Below are 24,846 nucleotides of genomic sequence, written 5' to 3' on the forward strand. Positions count from 1 at the left end.
GCTGCAGGCATTTGTTCTGACGTGGCGTATGCAACAATATCATCGGCCATTCGAGATGTAGGTCCTTTCAAATGGACAGTAATTGATTGTATTATGATGTGGTTTAAAGAGAGATGGGAAAGTATAAGATCCGACCTATGGGCAAATTATTTCATAATGATTTGTTTTTATTTGGATCGAACTCGCGGATTTGAAAACAGTCGGGTCATTTAGTAGGTGGACCCTGGTGTTCTGGGGAATGATGCATCTTAGTTTTTTCCGCCAATCAGTTTCCACGATGTGTGCAGTTGTGGACAATTCTTTTCTTTATTTATTCTTTTCCGAATAATATAAGTAGCTGGCAAACAGGACCAAGAACTCATCCCGCTCACGATTTTGAGACCTCACATCCATCTCCGTTATCCTCTTGCAACCCTAAACCCTAACAAACTCCTTCCTCCCACCGGAATCTCTCGGCAAGATGCACGTCTTAGCTTGCAATGCACCTCCACAGCACCGTGGATTCCTGTTTCCGGGGCGATTCGGCCGCCGTCAGATTGTCATCGATGGGGCCTCGTCCGTCTTCCCTCAGAGGAGCGTCGTGTTGGATTCTGATGTCGGTGAAGCTTGTTCCGAGTCAGAATCCATTGGGAGGTCAATTCTTGTTCCGATCTTGAATCTCTAGTTCGTTGTCCTTCTTGATTTGTTCCGTAGAACAAGTCTTTCTTGGTAGTTGGTCCTATCGGAGTTATTAGTTTGATTAGAGGAATCTTGATTTGATAGATCCTCTTGAACAGAATACCAGGTCAACTCGACAAGTTACTTGCTAAAACCTTACAAGAATCTAGAATTTTATCAAGAAACTTACATTTAATATTCAATATAAACCCAAAAACTCACCAGGACTCAATGCTGAAATTAAATCCTTTAAATGTTCATGTATTGTCACCTATATTTTGTAGTGTTGATTCAATAAGTTCCCACTTCTGCAAATGATATCACATGCATACTAAGGAGCTAGTTTTCTTGGAATTATTGGAGAGAACTGCTTATTTTGTGGTAGGTAAAAATTGCCCATTGAGAAAGTCGCCCTAAAGCAATCAAACAGACTTATATAGTTTAATCATATCTTCAGATCTCATGCCTATTGAGAAATACCTTGACTTTTCAGTTAGCTATCAGTTCTATAGAGTGCGGTTGGGCCCATTTTGACATGAACCTAATGACTAATAAAACTATAAAAGCATGGTCTTGTGATTTCTGTGGAATGTGATCAAGGTTCTGTATAGAAAGTCATGTTTTATTGCAGTCATGTTGATTCAACTAGAACAATTGCTAACTGTCCGGTTGTGGTGCACGATTGCTCATAGTTGATGTGTTGCATTGGACCAATTTAGTGATTTATTGCCAGTTATAAGTAGGCCTCTGTGAGAAGGGCAAATAATTTATCATTCAAATACACTACCACTTACAAAGAGCTTCCTCCCATGTTGGGTGTGATCCTATTCTATGCAGTCTGAATAAGAGCATAATAGTGAGTCTGTTTGATGATTTCTAGGGCAGATCTCTATATTAGCATTGTTTTGAGAGGAAATAATTCATTTGTGGGCATTGCTTGAACTCAGGGCCTCAGAATCTATTGTTAAGTTGCTGTGATGATATTAGAAATTTAATTTTATTATCTCATCAAGCAAATCAGAGAACAACTTACTCTACAGTGTGCAACCAAGAGGAACCAATATAAACATTTCAATTTAATTCTTTTATGGCATACAATTATAAACAGTTACATATAGCAAGCAAGCTTTGAGACACAACTGACACAGCCGACAGGCTTTGTCCTTTTCTTTTTTCACTAATACTGGGGCATCTTACATTTTTTGGGTCATTTAGGTCTTCTGATGGCCAAACATTTGAAGTCGGTGAAATGATGAGCACATTCATCCCATTCACGACTAGGCGGAAGCTTTTTGCATCATCAGCATTTGGTTTTTGCTTGCATTCTTCAAGGTACTTTTCAGGTTCGAACATTCTGGCATTGCAAATCGTTCTCATTTGTCCCAGTTAGAGTACTTATGTGATAAGTAATTAATATCTTAGGTGTTAAATAGCTTGCCACTTATGGTCTCTTTTGCGGTGAATCCCCATTTTTGTATGACTAGCACTGTCTATTGGCTGAGAACTAGAACATAATTCAAAATTCTGTGGGGTTTACTGCTTTAAGCTTTTCTCTTTCTCTTGTTGCCTTGTTGGTTTATCTCTTCATGTAGCAGGACAGGATTCCTTCTCAGATTATTGTTGTTACTGCTGCCCTGCATTTTTGCATTGGTTACTGTTGAATATAACTGTCTTTCCACCTTCTGATCTAATCTCTCCCTGACCTGTGATTTTTTTAACCTCTTAGACTCTTTACATTTTTTCTTTTATAAATTTAATTCTTAACCAATTACACTTTGTTAGATTATCTCTTGACCTATTAACTGAGGCTTGTCCCAATAATGGATAAATCCAACTGCTTAACATTAATCTATTCCACCTGTCAAAATGCTTTTGATTACAGTATGGAATTGAAATTGCAGCCCTTGCTCTGGGTGATCCATCTGTTAATATTGAAGATGTTACTCCCCAAATTCTTCCTTTCGGTCCACTCTTTCCTTCTGAGGTTTGTTATTGTTCTCAGCTTCTTCAAGAATTTGTCCTACCTTTTCGCTGACAAATTTCTTCTTGCAGCAAAGGACTGCAGAACTATTTGAGAAGAACACTTACTCTGTAGTCAACATCTTTGATGTAACATTACGGCCTCAGCTTAATGTTACTGGTGTTGTTGAGGCAAGTGTTATGCTTTCTTTAGCTTAAGTTCGTATAATGTTAATTATCTTTTGTCTACTGAAATGTTACATATTTGTGCCTTTATAGTGCTAGACTTAATTAATATGTATTTTAAGACTTATTTGATATAATTAGGACATCATTCATCATCTAGTAGACAAATAATATGCCCATATTAATTATAGTGTGATTACTAGCTGAGATCTGATCTGCATTCAGACTTTTTTCTAGTAATTCATGGTTAGTTGTACTTGTTTACATTTTGTTTTCTCTCTCCTCAAGATAAAACATTACTAGAATTTAGAACTTAAAAGTACTTGACAAAAGTTTGGATACCTCGTGAGGAGGTTAATATGGCAGCAGGAGTTCTTATGGTACTAGCTGTAGGGAAGGTCAGTGCTTTTAATCATATATATATATATATATAATATATTGCTCTTTGTGTACGTTTTAGGTTCCTGAAGGAAACGGTTCTGGAGTAATTTGGGATAATTCTGGATACATATTGACAAATTACCATGGTAAGAGCTTTAGAGATAAAATATCCTTTGGCTTGCGGATTACTTTGTTTCTTGTAAATGTTCTGCATAATTCATACACATATCTATTTGTCATAATATGTATAGACTATTTGTTTTTCGGGAGTTGATTTTGGCAATAATTTGTTTTTTATAAGTTAACCTCATTGTTAGCTAATTTATTTTTTCAATGCGATCTTACTAGTGGTTGGCAATGCTCTTTCAAGGAATCCGAACCCTGGTCAAGTTGTTGCGCGTGTAAATATCCTTGCTCCTGAGGGGTGAGGATTTGTCGATACTACATAGTTTCTTATTTGCCTCACCTATTTTTGTCATGTTGCCATGAAACAATAATATTCTTTCTTGTTTCTTATGGTTTATGCTTATTTAAAGGGTGCAAAAGAATTTTGAGGGTAAGTTGATTGGTGCAGACCGGGCAAAAGATCTTGCAGTATTGAAGGCATGTGACCTTTTCTAACATTTGGTTCCTTGAATGCTGTCATGTAATGCATGGATTTCTTTTTACCTTTTTAGAATTGCTCTGGTATGGTGGTTGCTATTAGTGCATATTTGAGTCTCTTTAATTGCAAACCTTCAGAAAATCTACTGAATTCAACAGTGAAATGAAATATCTTAGAGTTTAGAGGCTTTAGATGATTCATATTTTCCTAGTATTTATAAATAAAGCAAGCCAAAGTTCACCTTTGACATTTCACTATCAGGGTTATTCCTAGATTTAATTTTATGGGAATTTCACCTTTCAAGATATTTACTTATTTTCTCATCTGTATGTTCAACAATAACCTTGTGATTCAACCAGTTGTGAAAGCAGATTATTTGTGGTGAGGTTATTTTTATCTTTTTAGTCTATATTCCATTATTACTGTCTTATTGCTAGGAATATATGGCTAATGGTTATGCAGGCAGCAGCAGAAAACGTGACATCTTCTATCCCTAGTAGGCCTTATTTTGTATGCCTCTCCAACTATCCCAAGACTCAGGAAGTAATTCTGCAGACATAGATATTAGATGACAGATATTAAATGATGCCGTTTATTATTGAAAGATGTCCATTCTCTTTTCATAAAAAGAAGACCCTAAGATTATCGTAACTTGTATGGTGTTTCCACTTTCCAAATTCACTATCTACTGTTTAGTCAAGTAAAGCCAAATTGAATTTACTATTTTTGCCTTCAAAATTGGCCATATAGTATTCTCTAACTGATGTCAGGTCAACTTTTTCTTCTCTTCATTCTTGATAAAGAGAGACAATAATTAGGTTGCTATTTTTTATTACTATATTAATATTATTAACTTTTAATAGGTGGAAGCTCCTCCAGATCTTCTCAAGCCAATTAAAGTGGGACAGTCCTCTGCTCTTAGAGTTGGCCAGCAATGTTTAGCGATAGGAAATCCCTTTGGTTTTGATCATACTCTCACTGTTGGAGTTATCAGTGGATTAAATCGGGACATTTTCAGTCAAACTGGCGTAACAATTGGAGGTGGAATTCAGACAGATGCAGCAATCAATCCTGGGAACAGGTTTGCCAATGCAGCTTTCTTTCAAGAAAATTTTGTCAGCGTATAAAAGAAAAAAAAATTTCTGCCTTGCATGCACACTTGCAAATTTCTCATGGGATTATACGCATGCAAAGTGCAATACTTAATTTAAATTAACTGCACTTGATTGAAGAGATGGCGAATTGCATAAAGCTGGCAAAATACCTTAGTAAGCTAAAGTACATGCTTTCTGGTACTCCTTTCAAGTTTGAACATCATCATGATTCATGGGCAGGCGAGGATATGCTAAAGAGGAACATGAGCTGATGTCCTTTGATTCCAACAGACAAATGCTTAGAGTTCGGACAAATTCTTAGAGTGCAATCATGTGCTATGCTTGTCTTTTTTCTAAAAAAAAGTCATTTCATTTATTATCTAATAACATGCAGCAACCTATTTTGCATCTTTATGATTCACTACTTGACTTCAGTAATGTGATTTCTTGACTTGTTCTAATTTGATCAGTTTTAACCAAACTGATTTGTCAGTGAAATATTTACGAAACAAGTATGTTGAATGTGAATTCAATGTGAAAAAAAAACTTGATATTTCTTTGAATGGACTTGTGCAGTGGTGGTCCTTTGCTAGATTCCAAAGGATATATGGTTGGGATAAATACGGCAATATTTACACAGACAGGTATAGAAATCTTTCTTTGTTGCATTGGTTCTCTTTATTTTTTGGAGGTTTCATTTTTGAAAGGCAATATCCTATAGGGGTAGTGTGCAGCTTGCTATCCAGTATATATTTTATATTCTTTGTATTGGCAGCTATAGGCAGATGTGTGCACTTATATTGTGTACTCGATGATAAAGAGTTCTTTATCTGTTTCTGAGATATAGCTCGGATAAGTCATTTTATAATTGTGGTTTGCAGGCTTTATGAAGCTCTCTATTTTCCTTTTGTTGGTGCTCTAAGACTCTATGACTCGAGGGAGTTTCTGTAGAGCAGTGAGATGTGGAGTTCTGTTGCTATGCATGTTAAATAGTCTGTAGAGCACAAAATTTAACTAAAGTTTTGTGCTTCATAGGTATAATTTAAATCTTCAACCTATTTAATTTGAAATAAACTAAATTGTAGTGTACCATATATTTCTCAATAAATTTTTGTGTTTGTCTGATCAAATTCAAATTGTTTGCTAATTATAGAGGTGATATTCGGGCGTTCGGACCAAGTTTTCTGGGCAGACTGGGCTTGGACCTCTGCTCGCCGGCCCACCCACTATCACTCGGACCAGATTTAGACAGAACTAAAAATCAGTCTGTTACTGTTCACTAGCCTATGAGATATTAGGATCGGACCTAGCGTAACAGATCAGGCATATCAAAAATAGTTTAGCAATGTCACTAATGGGTCAAGCATAATGGGCTGGTCTTATCAAACATTTTTATTATCTTTCATAAGGAAATATTTATATACTAGTTCTCAATACACTAAACTTCCATTGTGGGACTAAATAAGTAAAAAAAGTGAGTGGATGTAACGGGCCAAGCTTTTGGGTCTATTTGACTAGGCAAAATTCTAGCCTGTATCACCTATTACCATTTTGTGCTCGGGCTGTGCTGAGCCTAAATTGGGTTCCTGTGAGCTTAACTCGATTAATTTCAGGTGGTTTCAGGCGGAGCTTGGGCAGTCTGTTGATCACCTGTAGCTAACGTTTTGGGATTTAGAAGTGTTATGTTGTGTCTGACAGTCTTTGATATGCCGAAGATTTTGTAATATTTTCTAAAGAAGTCACCATCCTTTTCTCCTTGTGTTACTAAATGGACTGAACACCTAATATTGGTGACCAAGGGGTAACTGAGGCTACACAGGGTCCAACCTTATGCTGCTATTATGTTATATTTTTTGTTGGATTCCTCAAAAATTAAATAACAGTAATTTGATGTAATCTATTGTTCATATTTATTCATGTCAGCCGGGGGCTCACCTCATATCTGTTTTCTTCCCATGCTAAAAGTTATCTTATCTTGACTTTACTACTTCAGGGACATCTGCAGGTGTAGGATTTGCTATCCCATCTTCAACAGTACTTAAGATAGTACCTCAGCTAATCCAGTTTGGGAGAGTATGTATACCTATCTATATCTGAAACCATCTAGTATTTCTTTGTTTGACAGTTTGAGTTTGTATAACACTATAACTGGTATCTTGCAATATAGCATTACATACTTAATTACTTATTAATTTATATATTAGCACATGTGCTCAACGTTTATAAAAAGTTCACTTATTACAAGTGAACGATATGATTCCTATAAGAATACTAGATTCTAGTCATCAAATATGAACTTTATTGTAGACCCACTTCTTCCTCTTTCATGTTCCCCTTTTTTAGACTACCAGCTAGCATGGGCAAACAAACAGGTGCTTTGGAGAAAATTCATGTTTAGCAGCTTATGTTAGGATGATGATATTTGGTTATCTGCCATTTACTGTAAGATAATGATGAAATAAGGCAGGGGATGAGCAGCTTAGTTGAGTTCAACAAGGCTGGACTTTTTTTTGACTACACAGTGACTGAGCTAGCTCAGAGAGAACTATTATTTTGTTTGAATTATACCAACTATTTGTAGTTTCTGCATTATATTACTGGAAAATAAAATAGTTTGAAGCTTAAGATTGCCGTCATTATGTTCTGCTTTCTTAAGGTGGTGCGTGCTGGTTTGAATGTGGAAATTGCTCCAGATTTGATTGCGAATCAACTGAATGTTCGGAATGGGGCTCTTATACTGCAGGTATACCAATTGCTAATCCTTTCATTGTTGATTGATGTTGAGGCATAATCAAGATTGTCATCGCGGATCAATTTTATTATTTTCACTTGATCTGACTGCTATCATAGGTTCCTGGTAACAGCTCTGCGGCCAAAGCAGGTTTGCTTCCTACTTCCAGAGGCTTTGCAGGCAATATTGTTCTTGGGGATGTTATTATTGCAGTAAATGATAAGCCTGTGAGTTTATCTATTAATCAGTTGCGATTTTTCTTGGTCTATCATCTTATTAGAAAGCTTTATAAAAAAATCCAAATGGATGAGATCCTTTTCATTAAAATTTCCTAACATATAGTAATATCGTTATCTATGCAGACCAGAAGTAAATCAGACCTATTAAAAGTTCTGGATGACTATAATGTTGGGGATAAAGTTATGTTGAAGATCCAGAGAGGTGCCCAGAGTTTGGACTTACCATTGATTTTGGAAGAGATTAGCATCTGATGAATGCTCAATGCCTTGGATCGCTTGTTAAATCAATAGGTAACTCACCTTTAACTACTTCTACTAGGAAAAGAGACATTGCTTGTAGAATATAAGTTGCTTGTCTTATGTGAAGCTGTGAGATGATTGAACTTTTGTGGAGTTACTGAATCACTTGGTTTAGGTGAGACTACCTTGCCAGCTGTTCCTTATTGTTTGATTTTTATGACTAATTTATAACATGATTAAATAGAGAAGGATTTCTGTTTCATGTGGTACTCCTGTGTTGCGAATGATTGTTAAAATCAGTGGTTGTTAAGAGTGGAATCAGACGATCATCCCTTTTGGGGCTCATTACCCTTTTCCCAACTGATGCATAGGTTGAACCTTTCTTTCTCATACACAATGCTATCGGGAAAAATATATTTCATCAAATGACATATCTTTCCTTTTGATCCATATCATGGAGCAATATTCATTATGTCATTTCTTTTTCCTCTTTCTGCATTAATAAAGATTGACCTTTTCTTTTCTCTTTAGGGTTATGCTTTAGGTCAGATGATTCTCTGCTTGAAGTTGTTCTATTAGGTCTCAGTTTGAAGCAAACGGCTAAATTTTATTGATGACACTCTTGAAGAATGTTTTCTTTGATATATACTTTTGATTAGTATCACCATTGGGAAATATTTTAATATAGTACCTCTGCCATACTCCTAGGTGTGCTAGCTTCTCTTTTAACTTGAAGGCACAATTTATAGATCACATTTAGTTGAAGAATTTAGTGCTCTAGAACTGTTGGCCAGAAATATAAGAAACCTGCTTATCTAGCAAATTGTTGCGTCTTTCAACTCACTGCATAGTACAGTTGGAGACTAATATCATGCAGTCTATGATGCTAATGTGATGAAAGTTCATATAACCTTCTGTTCAACAATGGTCGTGCCACAGGCACGAACCGTGCCGTAAAGGAAGGAGAGAAAAAGGTAAAGAATACTCACCTTTGCCTTTGTAGTCGCCGTCGCTATTGCTCGTCGCTCGCTTTCGCCGCCGCTTCATCGAGTGCCCTAGCCCAAGAGAGAAGAGAGATCGAGAGAGAGAATCCAGATCCGCAACTTAAATTTTTAACCCATCTCTCTCTTTCTCTCTCGTGCTAGGGCACTCGACGAAGCGACGACGAAGGCGAAGGCGAGCGGCGATCGGCGATGGGTAGCTCAACAATGAGGTCAATGGTGAGCGGCGAAGCTATTAGGAGGGGTGTCGTACGGCACCCCCCTCATGCCACGTGGCAATACACCACCAACACGGCCATCCATGCTTCTGTTTCTGTTTTGCCCTCTTACATTATTTTATGATTTTATCTGATATATCTGACTTCTTTTCAATTAAACCTGTCTGATTGAAATGAGTAATGTTGTACCAGAAGTGCCCAGAGCGTCGAAATTGTAGAAATTGGAAGTCCAGAGGCCTCATCAAAACCAAAAACTAAGACTGTTATGCTTTGAGTACCATAAAATGGTTTTAACTTTAAAGAAATTCAAGTCATTAGAAAGGTAAATTAAGGCCGCTTCTGATTATGAATTAACTCCAAAGTTTGGATGATATTCCAAATAATACCATACCATCTAGTTTACTAGTTTTGATAAATCACCTGTCATATCAATCATCAAAGGTATACTTTCAGTAAATAACCCTCTTGTCACCACTTAAAACAAAAGGTGTTTAGTTCCTTTCAACATTATTTATTTCATGGCTCCAATGCTCCACCATCATTAGTATTTCCTCCATTTATTTGATAATCACAACCAGCTTTCTTCTCCATTTATCTGTCCCTTTATGTATAGGTTAATATCTTAATCGGTATTGCTATGGAGAACACAATTCTCTAGCCAATTTAATCAGATAACTTTCATTTTGCAGCAGCAGAAGTTGAAAGCAACTATTTTGGCTTGAATTAATAGTTCTCAATCACAGCTCTTCTTTAAGCTGCTTGCACATTCTCCAAGAGCACTTGGCAATAATTTCATCATAAGAGACTAAGAGGTCTCGTATGCTGCAATGGGTAGTTAATTCATGCAACAATCAAGGTGGCCTAAGAGGGAGTCTATGGATTGATTGCTCAGTTAGAACAAATTGTAATTTGTCTAGAAGAATGCTGGAATGTAACGCTGTTAGTGGACAAGCCGGAAAAGATAAATGGAGAAAATCTCTTGTTTCATTGTGGACCAGGACCACCAGGTCACCTTACAACTGAATTGGTTTTTGTTGGGATTCTAGAAATGTATCTGCACCATGTGACATGAAAAAACTTTTGAAACAAAAGAACATTATCAATTTGTAGATGATATCATATACCTTGAGAACTCTGGTTTTAAGGAATGTTGAACATATAGTTGAATATTGTATGATGGGACATACACATGTAGGTTGCTGATGGATGTTGATCGTGGACATTTTGTGGGCAGTTAAAATAGTGCGTTGGAGTTTTGATGTAATGTCTATGTTGTGGCTGCATACCTGAAAATAGAATTTAATACTTACATTTTTACACAAGCAACTGTTATTGTCTTTGTCAAAATAAGGCTGTATGCAAACAGTGGATATTTTAGCCAGAAAGCATAAATATCTGAACACAGGAGACAGATTTAAAATATTTAAGGATTTTTAATGAATCTTTGGTAGTCAATTCATTTTATCTAATTCAGTTTTATATGCCGAATTTTTTCTCAGTGGTGTAAATATTTTGTTACCAGTGGTTTATATATAGATATTCATATTATGCAATCAAGATGTACTCGAGATATTTGAAGAAAGCTAAGCTTTGTTTCTTTTCTCTTTCTGAGAAATAAACTGAGTTTTGTTATTATTTACATAGTCTTCTAAAAAGAAATATCCATTGCTGCACTCAATATGTAGACCTCAAAATCATTTGAAGCAAGCTATGAAACTGATAGTTGCTTCTGGAATCGCCTATAAGTTTTGGATCTGTTTTCTGTGGCATATGAAATCTATAGTTACATTCACATGTATAGATCTCAATGTTTAATATTCATCGAGCTTACATGTTTAGAGACCATGTGGTCTCATAAAGCATGTACTAGTCAGTAGACTAGAACTGCAAGTGTTGCAAGTGGAGCATATCCTTTGGAAAAACTCTACATTCCATGCTTTGAATACTTCTTCTGTAGCAAGAAAGTGAGACAAGTTGCTGCTTCTGCTGAGAAGATTGTTTGCAGCGTTAAACAGAACTTCGGAACAGGTGAAAAGTGCATTATCTGTTGCAACTGAAAAAATGTTTGCCTAGTTCTGGTGTGGTGTTCTGTTTTTATCTTTCCCTGATAGAGACTAATAACTTTATTTAGTAGGTAGTTTTGCTTAGCATGTGTTACTAATCATATACTTTCCTGAAAAATGTGAGCAAATGCATCAGTAGAATAAATGCAGGCAAGATCCCCTGGAAGCATATGTAAAAGCAGTCTCTCAGGGTTGCAGACTTTTGAGTTTCTCCTATAGTTGTGTTTGGGGATACATGCTGTTTTAGTCTAACTTTAATTGTGATGTCTTTCTTGTAAATATTAGTAGAGTAAATCTGATACTACGCATACAGTAGCTATAGGAGTATTTCACCCTCATCCTGTCTATTGATTGTGTTAAATGGGTGTTATTTCTTTTAATCAAATATACAGCAATGGCATTATGGAGGTACACACCATGTCTTTTTTCTGTCGCTTCTTTGTATAAAGGAAATGCATTTCATACCTGCATTTGTACTTTACTGTTGTTGTGAGTCGTGATGTGAATACCAGATTAATTTGGCTACTTTTCATCAGATCTTCATCATGAACTAGTGTACTGGGGTCCCTTCCTTAGAACACCCTTTGCTAGCTTGGTCTAAAGGCAAGCATTGCTTTGGAGAAATATTTGCAAGATGCCTCCCGATGTAGAAAACTAGTGTTACCATGATCATGAAAATTCCTTCATAGCCCTTTAAGTATGTAGGTTATTATTCGTTTGATGCCTTTCCTCTTAAATACAATGATCACAATCTTGTGGGCTTCATTTAGAATCCTAACACAAGATGAGGTTTCTGAGTATCAAACCTCCGAACAAAAGATACATGATTCCTTTACCGATAAATACTATACTTTTTAGATTTGCCCATGTCATGTGGTCATCAGAAATCATGTTGCACATGCCTTCCTAGTGTGTCCCTTCTCTTTTATAAACAGGAAATTCTGCTCACATTAACATGTCTTATATCTAAGCTTATCCCATTACAGCACCTAAGAAGAATAATTGAGACATAAGACTGCTATAACTCAAATTATTTTAGCAAGCTTACTACCAACAACAATCTACAAGATTTAGGCAAGCTACATGTTGCCCTTGGGATAGCCATAGTACTGTTACTAGTACTCCCAAAATAGGATAAAAGAGAAGATTTATAAATACTTGTATAAAATAGGTTCATGGATACTGTACTCAAAGTATTCTCTTTATACAACTAGATCCCTCTCCAGATAAGTTTGCCTTGCAGCAGAGAAGGGCCTAATAAAGCAGCTACAACCACTGTTGCTTTGTGATTTTTGCTTTAAGGCAAAGTTAAAAGCCAAAGCCACCTATTGGTGGGAATTTTGAGTTGGCCTCCATGGCTTGGACCAAGACCAGTCCACTGTGATAGCATCTATGGAAGCTCCTTAGTTTTTGATAAAGTGAGAGAGCTATGCTTTAGGAATCCTCCAAGCTGCATGCTGTTATGTATAAATGAAAGGAACAGTTAAAGAAAACGAGGTCTGCTTAGAAAAAGGAGATAATATAAAGAGCAGGGGAATTAAATGGATAGGATATAAGGAAGCTTTGATTCTCTTTGAAACTTTGAATGGAGGCTTGGGACCTATTAAATCCATGGGGAAAAGGAGGGCTTGTGTGCAAGAATGATAAAAAGAAAAGCATAAAGAAGCTCATTTAGCACAAGAAACTAAGTACCGTTTGTTTTTGGCTGCATGGATAAGTGTGCTTCTTGGTTCAGAATTTCTAAAGCATAACAAGATCAGAGAGAGCATAAAGCAAGAATTTGGTTTGTTTGAGGGGCCTATTCTCTATCCCTTTCCTTTAAGGCTTGCTTACTGTGGGGGCAGAGAGAAAGATAGAGGAGGGAGGGAGACAAAGGAACCAGCGAAAAGATTCTTAGCTTCCCAAGGATTGTGTTCCAATCTCTTTATTCATGCCTGTCAGAACCTTCTAAAACAGCCTTAGATTTTCTTGAGTTGCAGGCATATGATTGAAGTGAATCTAAATTCCCAAGTGGTTTTTGGGTCCCCAAGCTTTACGCTTTTTAGAGCCTGAATCATACTATGACAACCAGAAGGCCTATATCTACAAGAATAAGGCACTTGAGCTTAGATGAATTAAGGTTTTAGAACTACTTGTTTCATTTTTATCTCTGTGGCTAAGTGGAGGAGAAATGAGTCTCCACACTCTTAAGCTTCTCATCCTTCTTGTCTGTATTGGGCTATTAACTTGTCAGCAAATGGTCTACTGCTCAAGAAACATAGATCTTGTTCTCAGAAGGAACGAAGAAGATGGACTACCAGTGAAGAGGCCACGACTCCTCAACGAAAACGATGCGGTTAACATTGATGCCAAGAGGAGATCAGCAACTGGGCCTTCATCGTACGATCCTAACAGAATGAGTAAAAGAAGAGTTCGACGAGGTTCTGATCCAATACACAATAGATGCTGATAGTTTCAGCTCTTCCTATTAATGTTGCAGAGCAGGATGGCAGTAACTACCATCTACCAAAGCCAGTTATATTATGTGAAGAAACTCAAGTTTATTGGTTCCATCTTTTTACCTTCACTAGGTTGGTTGGTCTCCTATGTTGTTTAATAATTTAAAGGTTTTTTTTTTCATAGAGATACCTGTATAGATATGTTAATGAAAGGGATGCTGGAGAACTGTAGTGAGTGAAAACTTACTCCTTTGTTATAAGATCTGAGAAATTACCCATAGAGATGGAGGATGGTATTAGATCTTATACATGTAACACATTGTTCTTTCAGAACCAGTTGGCATATATTTCAGATCTATAGAATCTTTTTTCAATCTTGAAATTTTATATTAATATGTTGAGGTCTGCTGGAATAAGTAGAATTGTAAGTTTGTCTTGTGCTCGCTCATTCATGGTTGCCATCCTTGCTCATGTCAGTTCACTTGTTCATCTGAATTTGAGTTACTTATCCCTTGTGAGGTTTAAGCTTGCTTCTGCTAGTACAATCTCAGTACTTAGTCTTTTTATTTTAATCAGATATTCCATGCTTTGATGGCAATCTTTCTGCATCTTGCATTGGAAATTACTGGTATAAGAATCAAAGAGGCAATTGGGAGATGTCTTCTGCAATACTTGGATTTATTTAAGGGTATACATACAAATAAGGAATTTACCTCCTCATGAAGGGTATACATACAAATAAGAAACTCCAGAGGGGTACAAACGCAAATGTTGGATTTAGCTGGCAAATACGTGAATAAATATCTTTAGAGGGCTGTAAACGCAAAAACCAATAGTGTTAAACTGGAAATGGGATTTGCTCCAAAGCGCGGGAATGGCAGCGCCCGCGCCCCCCGAACCCCTCCCTCTCCTCTCCCTCCTCCACCGCTGCCTCTCCCTTTCCTCCCTCAAACCCCTCCACGCCGCCATCCTCCGCCGCCACCCCGCCGACATCCCCATCCTCTCCACCCTAGCTTCCCGTTATGCCCATCTCGGATGCCGGCACCTGTCCCTCTCCATCCTCTCCAGTTCCCCCTCATCTCCTCCCCTCTCCTCCTCCTCCCCCTTCTCTTGGAATCTCCTCCTCCGCGCCCTATCTGACGCATCCGCTCACCGTCAGGTCCTCTCCCTGTACCTCCTCATGCGCGCCTCCTCCGCTGCCCTCCCCGACCGCTTCACCTTTCCCCCCGTCATCAAGTCCTGCGCCCACCTCCGCGACCTCGAAACCGGCGGTTACCTTCACCGCGACGCAGCAGACCTAGGGCTACATAGCGACCCCTTCGTCGCTAACTCTCTTGTCTCCATGTATGGGAAATGCGGTGACCTGGGCGCCGCGCGGAAGGTGTTCGACGAAATGGTTGAGAGCAACGTCGTCTCGTGGACTGCTTTAATAGGTGCGCTGGAGCAAAACGGGTGCCGAGCCGAGGCGTTTGGATTATTTAGGAGGATGGTGGAAGAGGGGTTTCGACCCAATAGAGCGACATTCTTGAGTGTGATGCCATGCGTTGGTAGAGGCGAAGAGGCCGATGACTTGTCTAGGATGATTGTTCGCCAGGGGCTTGATGAGGATCTGGCAGTGCGGAATGCCATGGTTGGAATGTTTGCTACGTGTGGGAGGATTGGGTTTGCCCGGCAGTTGTTTGATGGGATTCAGGAGAAGGATTTGGTTTCCTGGAGTTCGATGATTGAAGGATATGGGCGGGCCGATATGTATGTTGAGGCTTTGAAGCTGTTTGGACAGATGAGTCAGCTTGGTGTTGTTCCGGATGGTGTGACAGTTCTTGGGATCATCCGCGCTTGCTCAAATTCGACGGTTGCATTTCTTAGGCATGCTAAATTTATTCATGGGTTTGTTGTTAGGAGCTTGTTGGATCAGAATTTGATGGTAGAAACTGCTCTGATTGATCTATATGTGAAGCGTGGGGGTTTGATGGATGCTCGTAGGATATTTGATCAGATGAAAGAAAGGAACCTGATTTCATGGAGTACCTTGATCTCAGGTTATGGAATGCATGGGAAAGGTAAAGATGCTCTTGAGCTTTTTGAGAGCATGAAAAGCTTGGTGCGTCCAGATCACATTGTGTTTGTCTCTGTGCTCTCAGCTTGCAGCCATGCAGGCTTGGTTGATGAAGGGTGGGGATGCTTCAATTCCATGACTAGTGACTTTGGGATTGTTCCTCGAGCTGAACACTATGCTTGTATGGTAGACCTCTTGGGACGAGCTGGGAAACTAGAAGAAGCTCGAGAGTTCATTGAGCGAATGCCAATAAAGCCAGACTCTAGTGTGTGGGGATCCTTGCTTGGTGCTTGCAGGATACATCCAAGTGCAGAAATTGCAGAATTGGCTGCAAGCCAACTGTTTGAGTTGGACTCTGCTAACTCAGGTCGTTACATTTTGTTGTCAAACATTTACAGTTCTCTGGGGAAGATAGAAGAATCTCATAAAATTAGAGCATTGATGCGGCAGAAAGGGGTGAAGAAAATATTCGGTTACACTGTTGTAGAAGTGAAGAATAAGGTCTACAAGTTTCTAGTTGGAGATAGGAGGAACCCACAGTCAGATTTGATTTATAGAGAGCTAGAGAGGTTGATGAATAGAATTAGGCTGGAAGGTTATGTCCCCAATACTAATTTTGCATTGCATGACGTGGAGGAAGAGACAAAGGAGAAGTCACTGTATGTGCATAGCGAGAAACTTGCGATTGTTTTTGGGCTTATGAAATTGGGCCCTGAATGTGTGATTCGGATACACAACAACTTAAGGGTTTGTGGAGATTGTCATAGTGCCATCAAATTCATCACAAAAGTTACTGGGAGGGAAATTGTTGTCAGAGATTCTCATAGATTTCACCATTTTAGTGGTGGCGCATGTTCGTGTGGGGACTATTGGTGAAGAATGTTAGAGATGGAGAAGTTTTGGCAAGCAGGGAACTCAAATTCCTATTAGGAGAGCCTGAATGCAGAACTTTATATGCCAACTCTATCCTGAGAAGCTCGTATAATGATCAGGATTTTAATTGCCCCATCTAATTTGTGGATGCAACCTGTCCTTCATTATAAATGCATTTACATCTGGTTTGATTGGAGCAATTCAGGCTTTTTTGCAAGACAGGCTAATTGAAGTAAAGATCAGGCAAAAGATACTGGACCTCTAGTTGACGAACATGGAGATGTCTCAAATGTTGAATGATTAATCTTTCTCGTGAATCATGCCAGAGCTGGATAAGGTTCTTTGGAGTTGGTACCTTTAATGTGTATCCTTTCTGTTTCACGAGGTATGTTTCCTCTTTGGTTGGTAATCTTTGACTGACTAAAATTTGCGGCTAAATCTTTTTTTGAAGCAATTGTGAGATTTATAGGAGGATCTATCATTCATCAACTCTTGTCAAATGGTGATTTCGCCCTCGCATGATTGAGTTTTTTCAAAGAATTGAGTGCACAGGGGCTTATTTAGAAATTTTTATCGAACTCATTTCGGTCATGGAAGTTTACTGCGATGTTTTATCCTTGCAGATTGAGCTAGCAATCCAAATGAAATGTTTGTGCTAACTTCATCTAGTGCAAGAGATAAGAAGGCTCCTAGCATCAATATCCTCATATAGCTTGGGAGATCCGGAGAACAAGTATCACTAAGAAGGTAGCTTGAATGGCACACAAATACTTCATTGTTGGCGAAGCACATTGGCTTATATTTATAATAAATGGGAATACGAAGACATCTCAAAGCAAGTGATAAATTGCCACCCACCAAACTTTACAATCAATTTGAGGTTGGTTGGGCAACTAGTGGCATCAAAAGACATACTTCACTGAATAGAAAGTGACGGCAACCAAGTGACATAAGTAGGTTAGAGGAATGCTGGATGCTGGAAAGCTTGAGCTTTCAAGGGCATTTGGGACCTCCTCGCTTGGTCTTCCAGTTGTTGTAGCAAGGGCATTCACCTTTGTTCCCATAGAATCCCGAGGGCACGCAGAGGCACTTCATGCAGCACTTCTGGCAGAAGAACATGCATGGCTTGTGGTACTGCGTTTGTGAGCACCTCCTTGTGCATTGACCAGGGCATTCTGTTACACATTCCCAAAATTTATGTGAGGTAAATGGTAAATGGTAAATGGTAAACGGACATCTCATACTTTTGTTTTTACTTTATTTTATGTTTAGGTATCACCTACTACAGACTACATCTAGCCTTTCTGAGGAGTACCTCATTTGTATATGTGCAATTAACTCATTGTGGTTTAGGTATTATTGGAAGAAAGTTCTTATATCAATAGACTTGACAACCTATCAAGTATAGTAAAATTTGGCCTTAGGATGGCTTCTAAACTGTGATGGTATGAGCTTGTGTAAATAATGAACATATACATACGGAATGGAATGAAAGTGAAAATAGAGAACTACTTACGAGAGGTTCGGAGGCTTCCCGGTCCTTTTGATGCCTGTAAAAGGAAGATATTCGCATATAAATTAGGAGCACTTCCATTGTTTCTTCAAGTAAGTACATAAAATTTGATGGAAAAAGAGGAAGATGAAACAGAAAAGTATACCCTATCCAAGTGGTATTCCCCTTCAGCGTGCTCAGTTTCTTTGGCTAACACCTGCAAAAAGAAGACGAACAGAGAAGCTAAGCAAAAGACATAGCTTAAAATGATACTCTAGTGGGCTTTACTTGAAGTCAAAAAAAAATAAAAAAATAAAAAGAGAAGAAGGAAGGAAGCAGAAACTGATTTGCTGAGCAATTCTGACCTTATAATCAGCCATGGAAATGGCAAGGAGAGTAATGACGAACACAATAAGCAGCTTAGCCATAACCATTGTCAGCCAAGTGTAGAGAAAGCAAGAGAAAGAGAAGGTTTAAAAGGTGATAGGAGATGCTGGGAGAGGTAATGGAAGCATGTGAATATATAGACTTAGATAGGAGGACAAGGGTCAATAAAAGAACAGTTAAAAAATGAATGAAGAGAAATCTCATAATTAAACGAAATGGGCTTTACCATTACTAGCCCTTTGGCTTCTGGATAACTACACTTCTGATTTAGTGGCATTCAGGAAATTATGGAACAATTCAAGAGCTTTTACTAAGGCACGCAGATCAAGTAACACCTTGGGCCCAAAAGTGGGGCCCCAACGTGGCGGGATTCACGGTGGTGGAGGTAGAGGGATGCATGTGCCGGCTGACTCGATCACGTGATCGAAGGCCACGCCGGGGGACAGATGCATGGAGCGGTGCCTGTACATCATGACCCCACACTCCGACACATACATACGAATGGTGGACCCTACGTCCCCCAATTAATCCATCCATCCATCCATCCATCTATGTGGATGTATCAATCGGACCATATTCCTAAGTACTCTTAAATAATTATTATAAAAAAATTATTTAATAGCTTGGAAGTTTTACTTAACTGATTGATTCGGTTGATAACTCGGTGATGCGGTTGATTTAATAGCTTGGAAGTTTTACTTAACTGATTGATTCGGTTGATAACTCGGTGATGCGGTTGATTTGGAGTGGTAGCTCATCAGCACAATGATTTAAAGTAGGTCTCGGAGGCATTTAGTTCAGAACTCGGAGGTATTTAGTTCAGAGTTTACTATATTAGCTAAAGATCGGTGAAATCTAAGTGCATATGTATTTAAGAAGAATAAGCTCTTTATCCAACACATACTTTTTCGGCTCATGAACTATAAAAGAAAAATTAATCACACCTTATTCTTCTTTTTGAGATTCTTTTACTATTCTAAGCATTTTCAGCTTGCCTTAACATTTAAAAATTGCTAAGCTTTTTTTAAAATAAAAATTTACATAAATCATCGTATAGTTTAGTAATTTATATTAAAAAGTCATTATTTAATTTGTTAATTTCTCTAAGATATATATGTCACTTTTTTAGTTTAGCCATTTACATTTGAAGAGCGGTTCTACTGGATTGAATCCAATATAGCAAAATTGACCTAAATTTTTTTTGTAAGTAAAGAAAAAAAAAACAATCAATGGGAGAAGCTAGTTTGGTCCAAAAATTCGGTTCTTCTTCTAGCCTTTTGCAGCTGTCTTCCTCTTCTTAGAGAGAGAGAGAGAGAGAGAGAGAGAGAGAGAGAGAGAGAGAGATGAGGGCCATGGCCATTGGCCCATGCCATGGGGCACATGGAGCAAGTAATTGAAACACGAACCAAACTCCAAAAACTGACGAGCATCCTCCATCCAAATCTGCACTTAGGTAAATGGATGTCTGGATTGGATCCCATTTCTGGTCCCTTTCTATAACTGTTGGCCAAATTAAAGAGAGGGATAATAGTAGTACGTAACCTACGCACGCACCTACACCAAAAAATTCAAGAGTTTGGTGTTTGGTGTTTGGTGAGTAGTCGGTGATAAAGCTTTTTTTGTTTTGTTTTGTTTTCCTTCCTTGTAATTTTGTAAAGGAGTATAAGTCGGTGATCAATCATTTTGTTTTCTTTGCCGATGGGAGTTGTACTGATTAAAGTGGCTAATACAAGGATGGTTTGCTGAGTATATGGGCGTCAAACAATTTTCTTTTTAACTATTTTAAAAACTAAATTGGGTTTGTAAGTAACAAATCTAGCTCACTTTGATGAGAGAAATGGCATGTCTAATACTACAGTTTGGAGTCGCAAATGCGGCCACTTGCACTTGCAGACTTACTTCGATAGAAATGAGAAGAAAATCTCCAATATATATATATATATATATATTCGAGCATTGCTATCGAACTTCATCGAACTATTAATCGAACCAAGTTACTAAGTCACTAAATAATCTTATGATTTTCTTGGTCACAGAGAATGATACCTATCAACAACTCCGATAGAATTGGCTAGTGGTTGACGGGCAGGGCTTTGAGAGGGTTCATCTGCTATGGACTATGTGACATGGGGATGAGATCATCTGCAACTCACCGCATACCGCTAAAAAGCATATGCTAGTGACTGAGAGACCACATGCTTTGTGCAGGCTCACGTTGCAAAGTGTTTTAAGAGACATATCTTCCTGTCTATACTCTCTTTGCTTTATATCTTTATATTCTTTAAAGAGATCTCAAACAATATTGAGGAATTTTATCTGATACCGGTGGATCAGAATCGCAACTATCTCACGCTTAAGAGTACAAAATTGTAATCCGATGTGACCAAAATTATGTATATATAACTTCATAAAGATTTAATATTGGTTGATGAAGTTATTATGTAGAGTTAATCGTAGGATAATGAGAGAAACAAACAAATAAAAGCACATCATGTGCCTCTTTTTTTCCCACCTCTCAGAATCTGCTGTTTATTTATTTCCAAGCTCTCGATTTGGTGCAGAACCAGTCTTTTGGTAACTCTTTTATCTTTGTCTTTCTTGGCAGTAATAGATAATACATTTGGATGCAACCCAAGTTGTATTGAAAATAATTATGCCAACCAACCTAATCCAGCTGTGTGCAAGCTCAGGATTCATCATACACCCACGTATAGAAGAGAAAGGAGGAAGTAAACAAAGTGTAAATATATAAATTAACAATTTCTGGATCATCGGCGTACTGTTAGCAGAGAATAAGTTTGTGAATCATTCGGGTCAGGCCTTCGTCCTGTTCGACGAAATGCCTTCAGTCTTCTGATGTCAAAATTCCTCGTGGGCTGGGTCGACGGACAAGCTCTGGATGCCTTGGGCTTGTTCAACGAAATGCCTCGGAGAACAAAAAGAGTTTAATGGCCCAGGCCCAATTCTGGGAGGTAGGTGATTCTAGAAATTTACGATCTCATCACGTACGTCGGTATATTGATGTTAGTAGTAGTACTGGTTAACAATGGCAAGGTGATGATTATTTTTTATTGTTTTTCGTTTTTTGTTTTAAAATTTAAGCTGCTTTCAGCTTAAATTAAGATACTCCCACCAAATAAAAAGAGATTACAAAGTTGTCGGGGAAACTCATTGGTAGGTAGGCAATCTTACACTTATTGGCCGCCTAATTCGTGACTAGATTCTCTTCCTTAAATATATAGGAAAATCTCACCTCTACAAAAGCATCCAAAAGGTTGAAGCATTCCATCGTCATTATAGATTTGAACCAACATTAGGGAGTTGAGCCCCACTTCTATCCTGAAACAGCTCTAAAACTAGCAAGTCGAAGACCTAATCGAAGAGCTCAGGCCTCTGCAATCAAAGCAAAACCTCCCACAAAATAGCTAGAAGAGCACTAATATTTGACCTCAACATTGCCTTAGAATTGCACTGATACCCATCAAGTGACCACGCACCGTCTTTATTAAGCTTGACCCATCCCAACTCCAACAACTACCACTTGACCTAGACTAAAGCTTGATGACCTGTGCGCCATCATCTAAGGCCGGGAGGCCACCCTACCAAAAACCACACTATTACGCTGCTTTCAAATGACCCTAATGGTGGACCCGATCACTGCCTTAACTTGCTCATCTTGGTGCCCATCCATGTTCCAAATTGTGCTTAACTAGTTCATATTGATCTTCGGTGCAATCTCTAAGGTGTTGTGAGTTTCCTCATGAGGCCGCACCTCTTGACTAAATCGGCAAGCAAAAAGATGTTCATCTGTTTCACGAAACAACCCATAAACGCTACATGCATTCTCAAACCCAACTACTATATTGCTAGGTTCATGGTCATTATACATAGAAGATTTAGCCCTGTTCATTTTAAGATTATTCTATTTTTTGTAATTCTAGAATGCAACTCTTTATTTCAGAATAATAATTAAATATTATAAAAATATTATTCTAGAATATACAAATTATTCATCAAAATTATATCTTATACCATACACTAATCTAATTACTAATTTATCATTGATATATATTATATCAGACTACTTTATATCAAATCAAGAGGTATTCATATTAATTTCATGAATAACAAAATATCTTTCTTCTTTTTTTCACCTTATATTACATTAAGATAATTATTACATATTTATTCCTAAATACAAGTGAATATACAGATAATTATTTATAAAATAAATAACTCATTTTGAGAATAGCAAAGATGAATATCTATTTTAAAATTTATCTTATTTCTATAAACGAGGCTAGAAAACATAAAATTAATAGGCTTTTGGCCAAAAACTATTAACTTCCTCACCAAGGATGGAACAAGTCCTCCCATGGCGACTGTTCGTTTGCCTACTGAAAATGAATGAAAAGCAGCATCTTTCAAACACCAAGGGATTATTTGACGAAAATGGCAATTCCTTTATAAAGTCTTTCATTGCGTTTAACCTTTTAACTGACAACTGCTGTAGGGCTTCTGTAGTTCAAACTACACAGGATGGCGTTATGTTCTATTACGGTGGACCCGGTGGTTGTAAGAGATGTGAGCACTTATCCATCCTATCAATAAAGTATCCATTCTTGAGTTTTCAACGAGTAATCAATTGTTTCATGGTTTGGCTCGATTCGATTAATGCGTCGACGGTGCGTTAATTTAAAAGAATAGCTCGGCAATGCGACGACTTAGAGTAAGTCTTGACAGCATTTGGTTCGGAGTAATTGTTCGACTATACATATGACTTGAAGCCTAGACTCTATAGCTAAAAGTTTGATGGAGCCTAAGTGCCTCAGTATCTAGGAAGGGTTGACTTTTTGTCCGGCACATATCTTTATCTCTCAGGCTCATAATAAAAAAAAAGTTTTTAAAGAATAACTATTTATATATTTCAGTATTTTTCACACTATTTCTTAAATTATGCGACTTAACCATACGCTTCAATATAAATTATATAATTTAATAACATATGATTTCATCCACAAATTTGTTATTATAAAAATATCACACTTACAATCTCCCTTTTATTAATTTAATAACAAAACATAATTTCTAAATAATTATGTAAATTTTATAAAAAAATATAAGATCAAGACACTATTTAAAAAAAAAACAAAAAAAAAAAACAGTGGATCCAAGGCTGGACACATCTGTTTCGATTCAAAGTTCTACTCTCATAGGGATCAAAACAGAAAAACTTATACCGTACTTGCGACACTTCCATGGTGATTACTTCACACCGTATTCCTTTGGATTGTTGAGCAAGTTTGGAGTTCGTTGGCATTAGGGCATGAGATGCTTCTTCTGCTATGCGACATGGGGAAACTCACCACATACCGCTTAAAAGCATATGCTAGTGACTGAGAGACCCACATGCATTGTACAGGCTCACGTTGCAAAGTGTTTTATGATACCTATCTTCCTGTCTTTAATCTTTTGCCTTAAAACTCTTTTTAATATTTAAAGAGATCTCAAAGGATCAAAATCCCAACCATCTCACGCTTAAGAGTACAAAAATGTAACCCGATGTGAGTAAACTTTATGTATATATAACTTCACAAAAAAATAATTTGTTCGACGAAGTTATTACGAGTAGAGTTAATGGCAGGAGAACGAGAGAAACAACTAAAAGCACATCATGTGCCTCTGTTTCCCACCTCTCAGAGTATGCTATTTATTTATTTACAAGCTCTCAATCTGATGCAGTCTTTTGGTAACATTTTTTTATTATATCTTTCATGGCAGTGATAGATGATGATTCATTCATTTGGATGCAACGAAATGCCTTGGACGAAATGCCTTCAGCCTTCCGACGTCAAAAGTCCTCATGGGCCGGGCCGGGCCCGGACGGGTTAGAATATATGCTCATGCGCAGTGCCAGTGATGGACAAGAAGTTGTTCGAGTGATGCCTTCGGCCTGTTCGACGAAATGCCTGCGGACGAAAAAGAAAAAAGTATAAATGGCCCAAGCCCAACTACGGGAATTAGGTGATTCTAGAAAGTTACGATCTTATCACGTATGTCAGTATGTTGATGTTTAGTACTGGTAAACAACGGCGAGGTGATGATTGAAAATTAGACGCCAAGGAGAAAATTTTACTTTAAGGACCCTAGATTTGTGGCTTTTATAGGACAAGACCTCATAAAAGTAGCAATAGTAGTATATGCTTTATAATACCTCAATTTGAGTT

General features: G+C 37.9%; 3 protein-coding genes across 7 annotated transcripts; 2 read left to right on the forward strand and 1 right to left on the reverse strand.

Moving 5' to 3' along the window:
• Nucleotides 1-349: 349 nt before the first annotated feature.
• On the forward strand, nt 350-10,632 carry LOC140786042 (protease Do-like 8, chloroplastic). Of its 5 annotated transcripts, XR_012108541.1 has the most exons (15): nt 350-633; nt 1,873-2,000; nt 2,559-2,641; nt 2,710-2,808; nt 3,263-3,329; nt 3,532-3,607; nt 3,720-3,786; nt 4,651-4,868; nt 5,458-5,525; nt 6,875-6,954; nt 7,538-7,624; nt 7,732-7,839; nt 7,975-8,142; nt 9,237-9,311; nt 10,000-10,112. XR_012108541.1 is itself a non-coding variant. In XM_073134204.1 (14 exons), exons 1-13 carry the CDS (start codon nt 461-463, stop codon nt 8,101-8,103), a joined length of 1,383 nt encoding a protein of 460 aa, XP_072990305.1. In that variant the 5' UTR covers nt 350-460; the 3' UTR covers nt 8,104-8,142; nt 10,000-10,632. The 5 variants fall into 5 exon arrangements, 3 of the variants coding, with proteins under 3 accessions (XP_072990305.1, XP_072990323.1, XP_072990315.1); XR_012108542.1 differs by lacking the exon at nt 9,237-9,311 and having other exon boundaries at nt 7,746-7,839; nt 10,000-10,632; XM_073134204.1 differs by lacking the exon at nt 9,237-9,311 and having other exon boundaries at nt 10,000-10,632.
• Nucleotides 10,633-14,654: 4,022 nt separating this feature from the next.
• LOC140793465 (pentatricopeptide repeat-containing protein At3g26782, mitochondrial-like) lies at nt 14,655-18,153 on the forward strand. The gene is made up of 2 exons (XM_073144961.1): nt 14,655-17,125; nt 17,364-18,153. The coding sequence occupies exon 1, from the start codon at nt 14,686-14,688 to the stop codon at nt 16,741-16,743; it is 2,058 nt and encodes a 685-aa protein (XP_073001062.1). The 5' UTR covers nt 14,655-14,685; the 3' UTR covers nt 16,744-17,125; nt 17,364-18,153.
• On the reverse strand, nt 17,516-18,755 carry LOC140793483 (gibberellin-regulated protein 6-like). The gene is made up of 4 exons (XM_073144983.1): nt 18,598-18,755; nt 18,399-18,449; nt 18,257-18,290; nt 17,516-17,915 (listed from the first exon to the last, which is right to left on the reverse strand). The coding sequence occupies exons 1-4, from the start codon at nt 18,664-18,666 to the stop codon at nt 17,734-17,736; spliced, it is 336 nt and encodes a 111-aa protein (XP_073001084.1). The 5' UTR covers nt 18,667-18,755; the 3' UTR covers nt 17,516-17,733.
• Nucleotides 18,756-24,846: the final 6,091 nt, after the last annotated feature.

This window comes from Typha latifolia, chromosome 1 (assembly GCF_019914945.1).
Source record: "Typha latifolia isolate L0001 chromosome 1, TyphaL0001v2, whole genome shotgun sequence".
In the NCBI taxonomy this organism is placed as follows: Eukaryota; Viridiplantae; Streptophyta; class Magnoliopsida; order Poales; family Typhaceae; genus Typha; species Typha latifolia.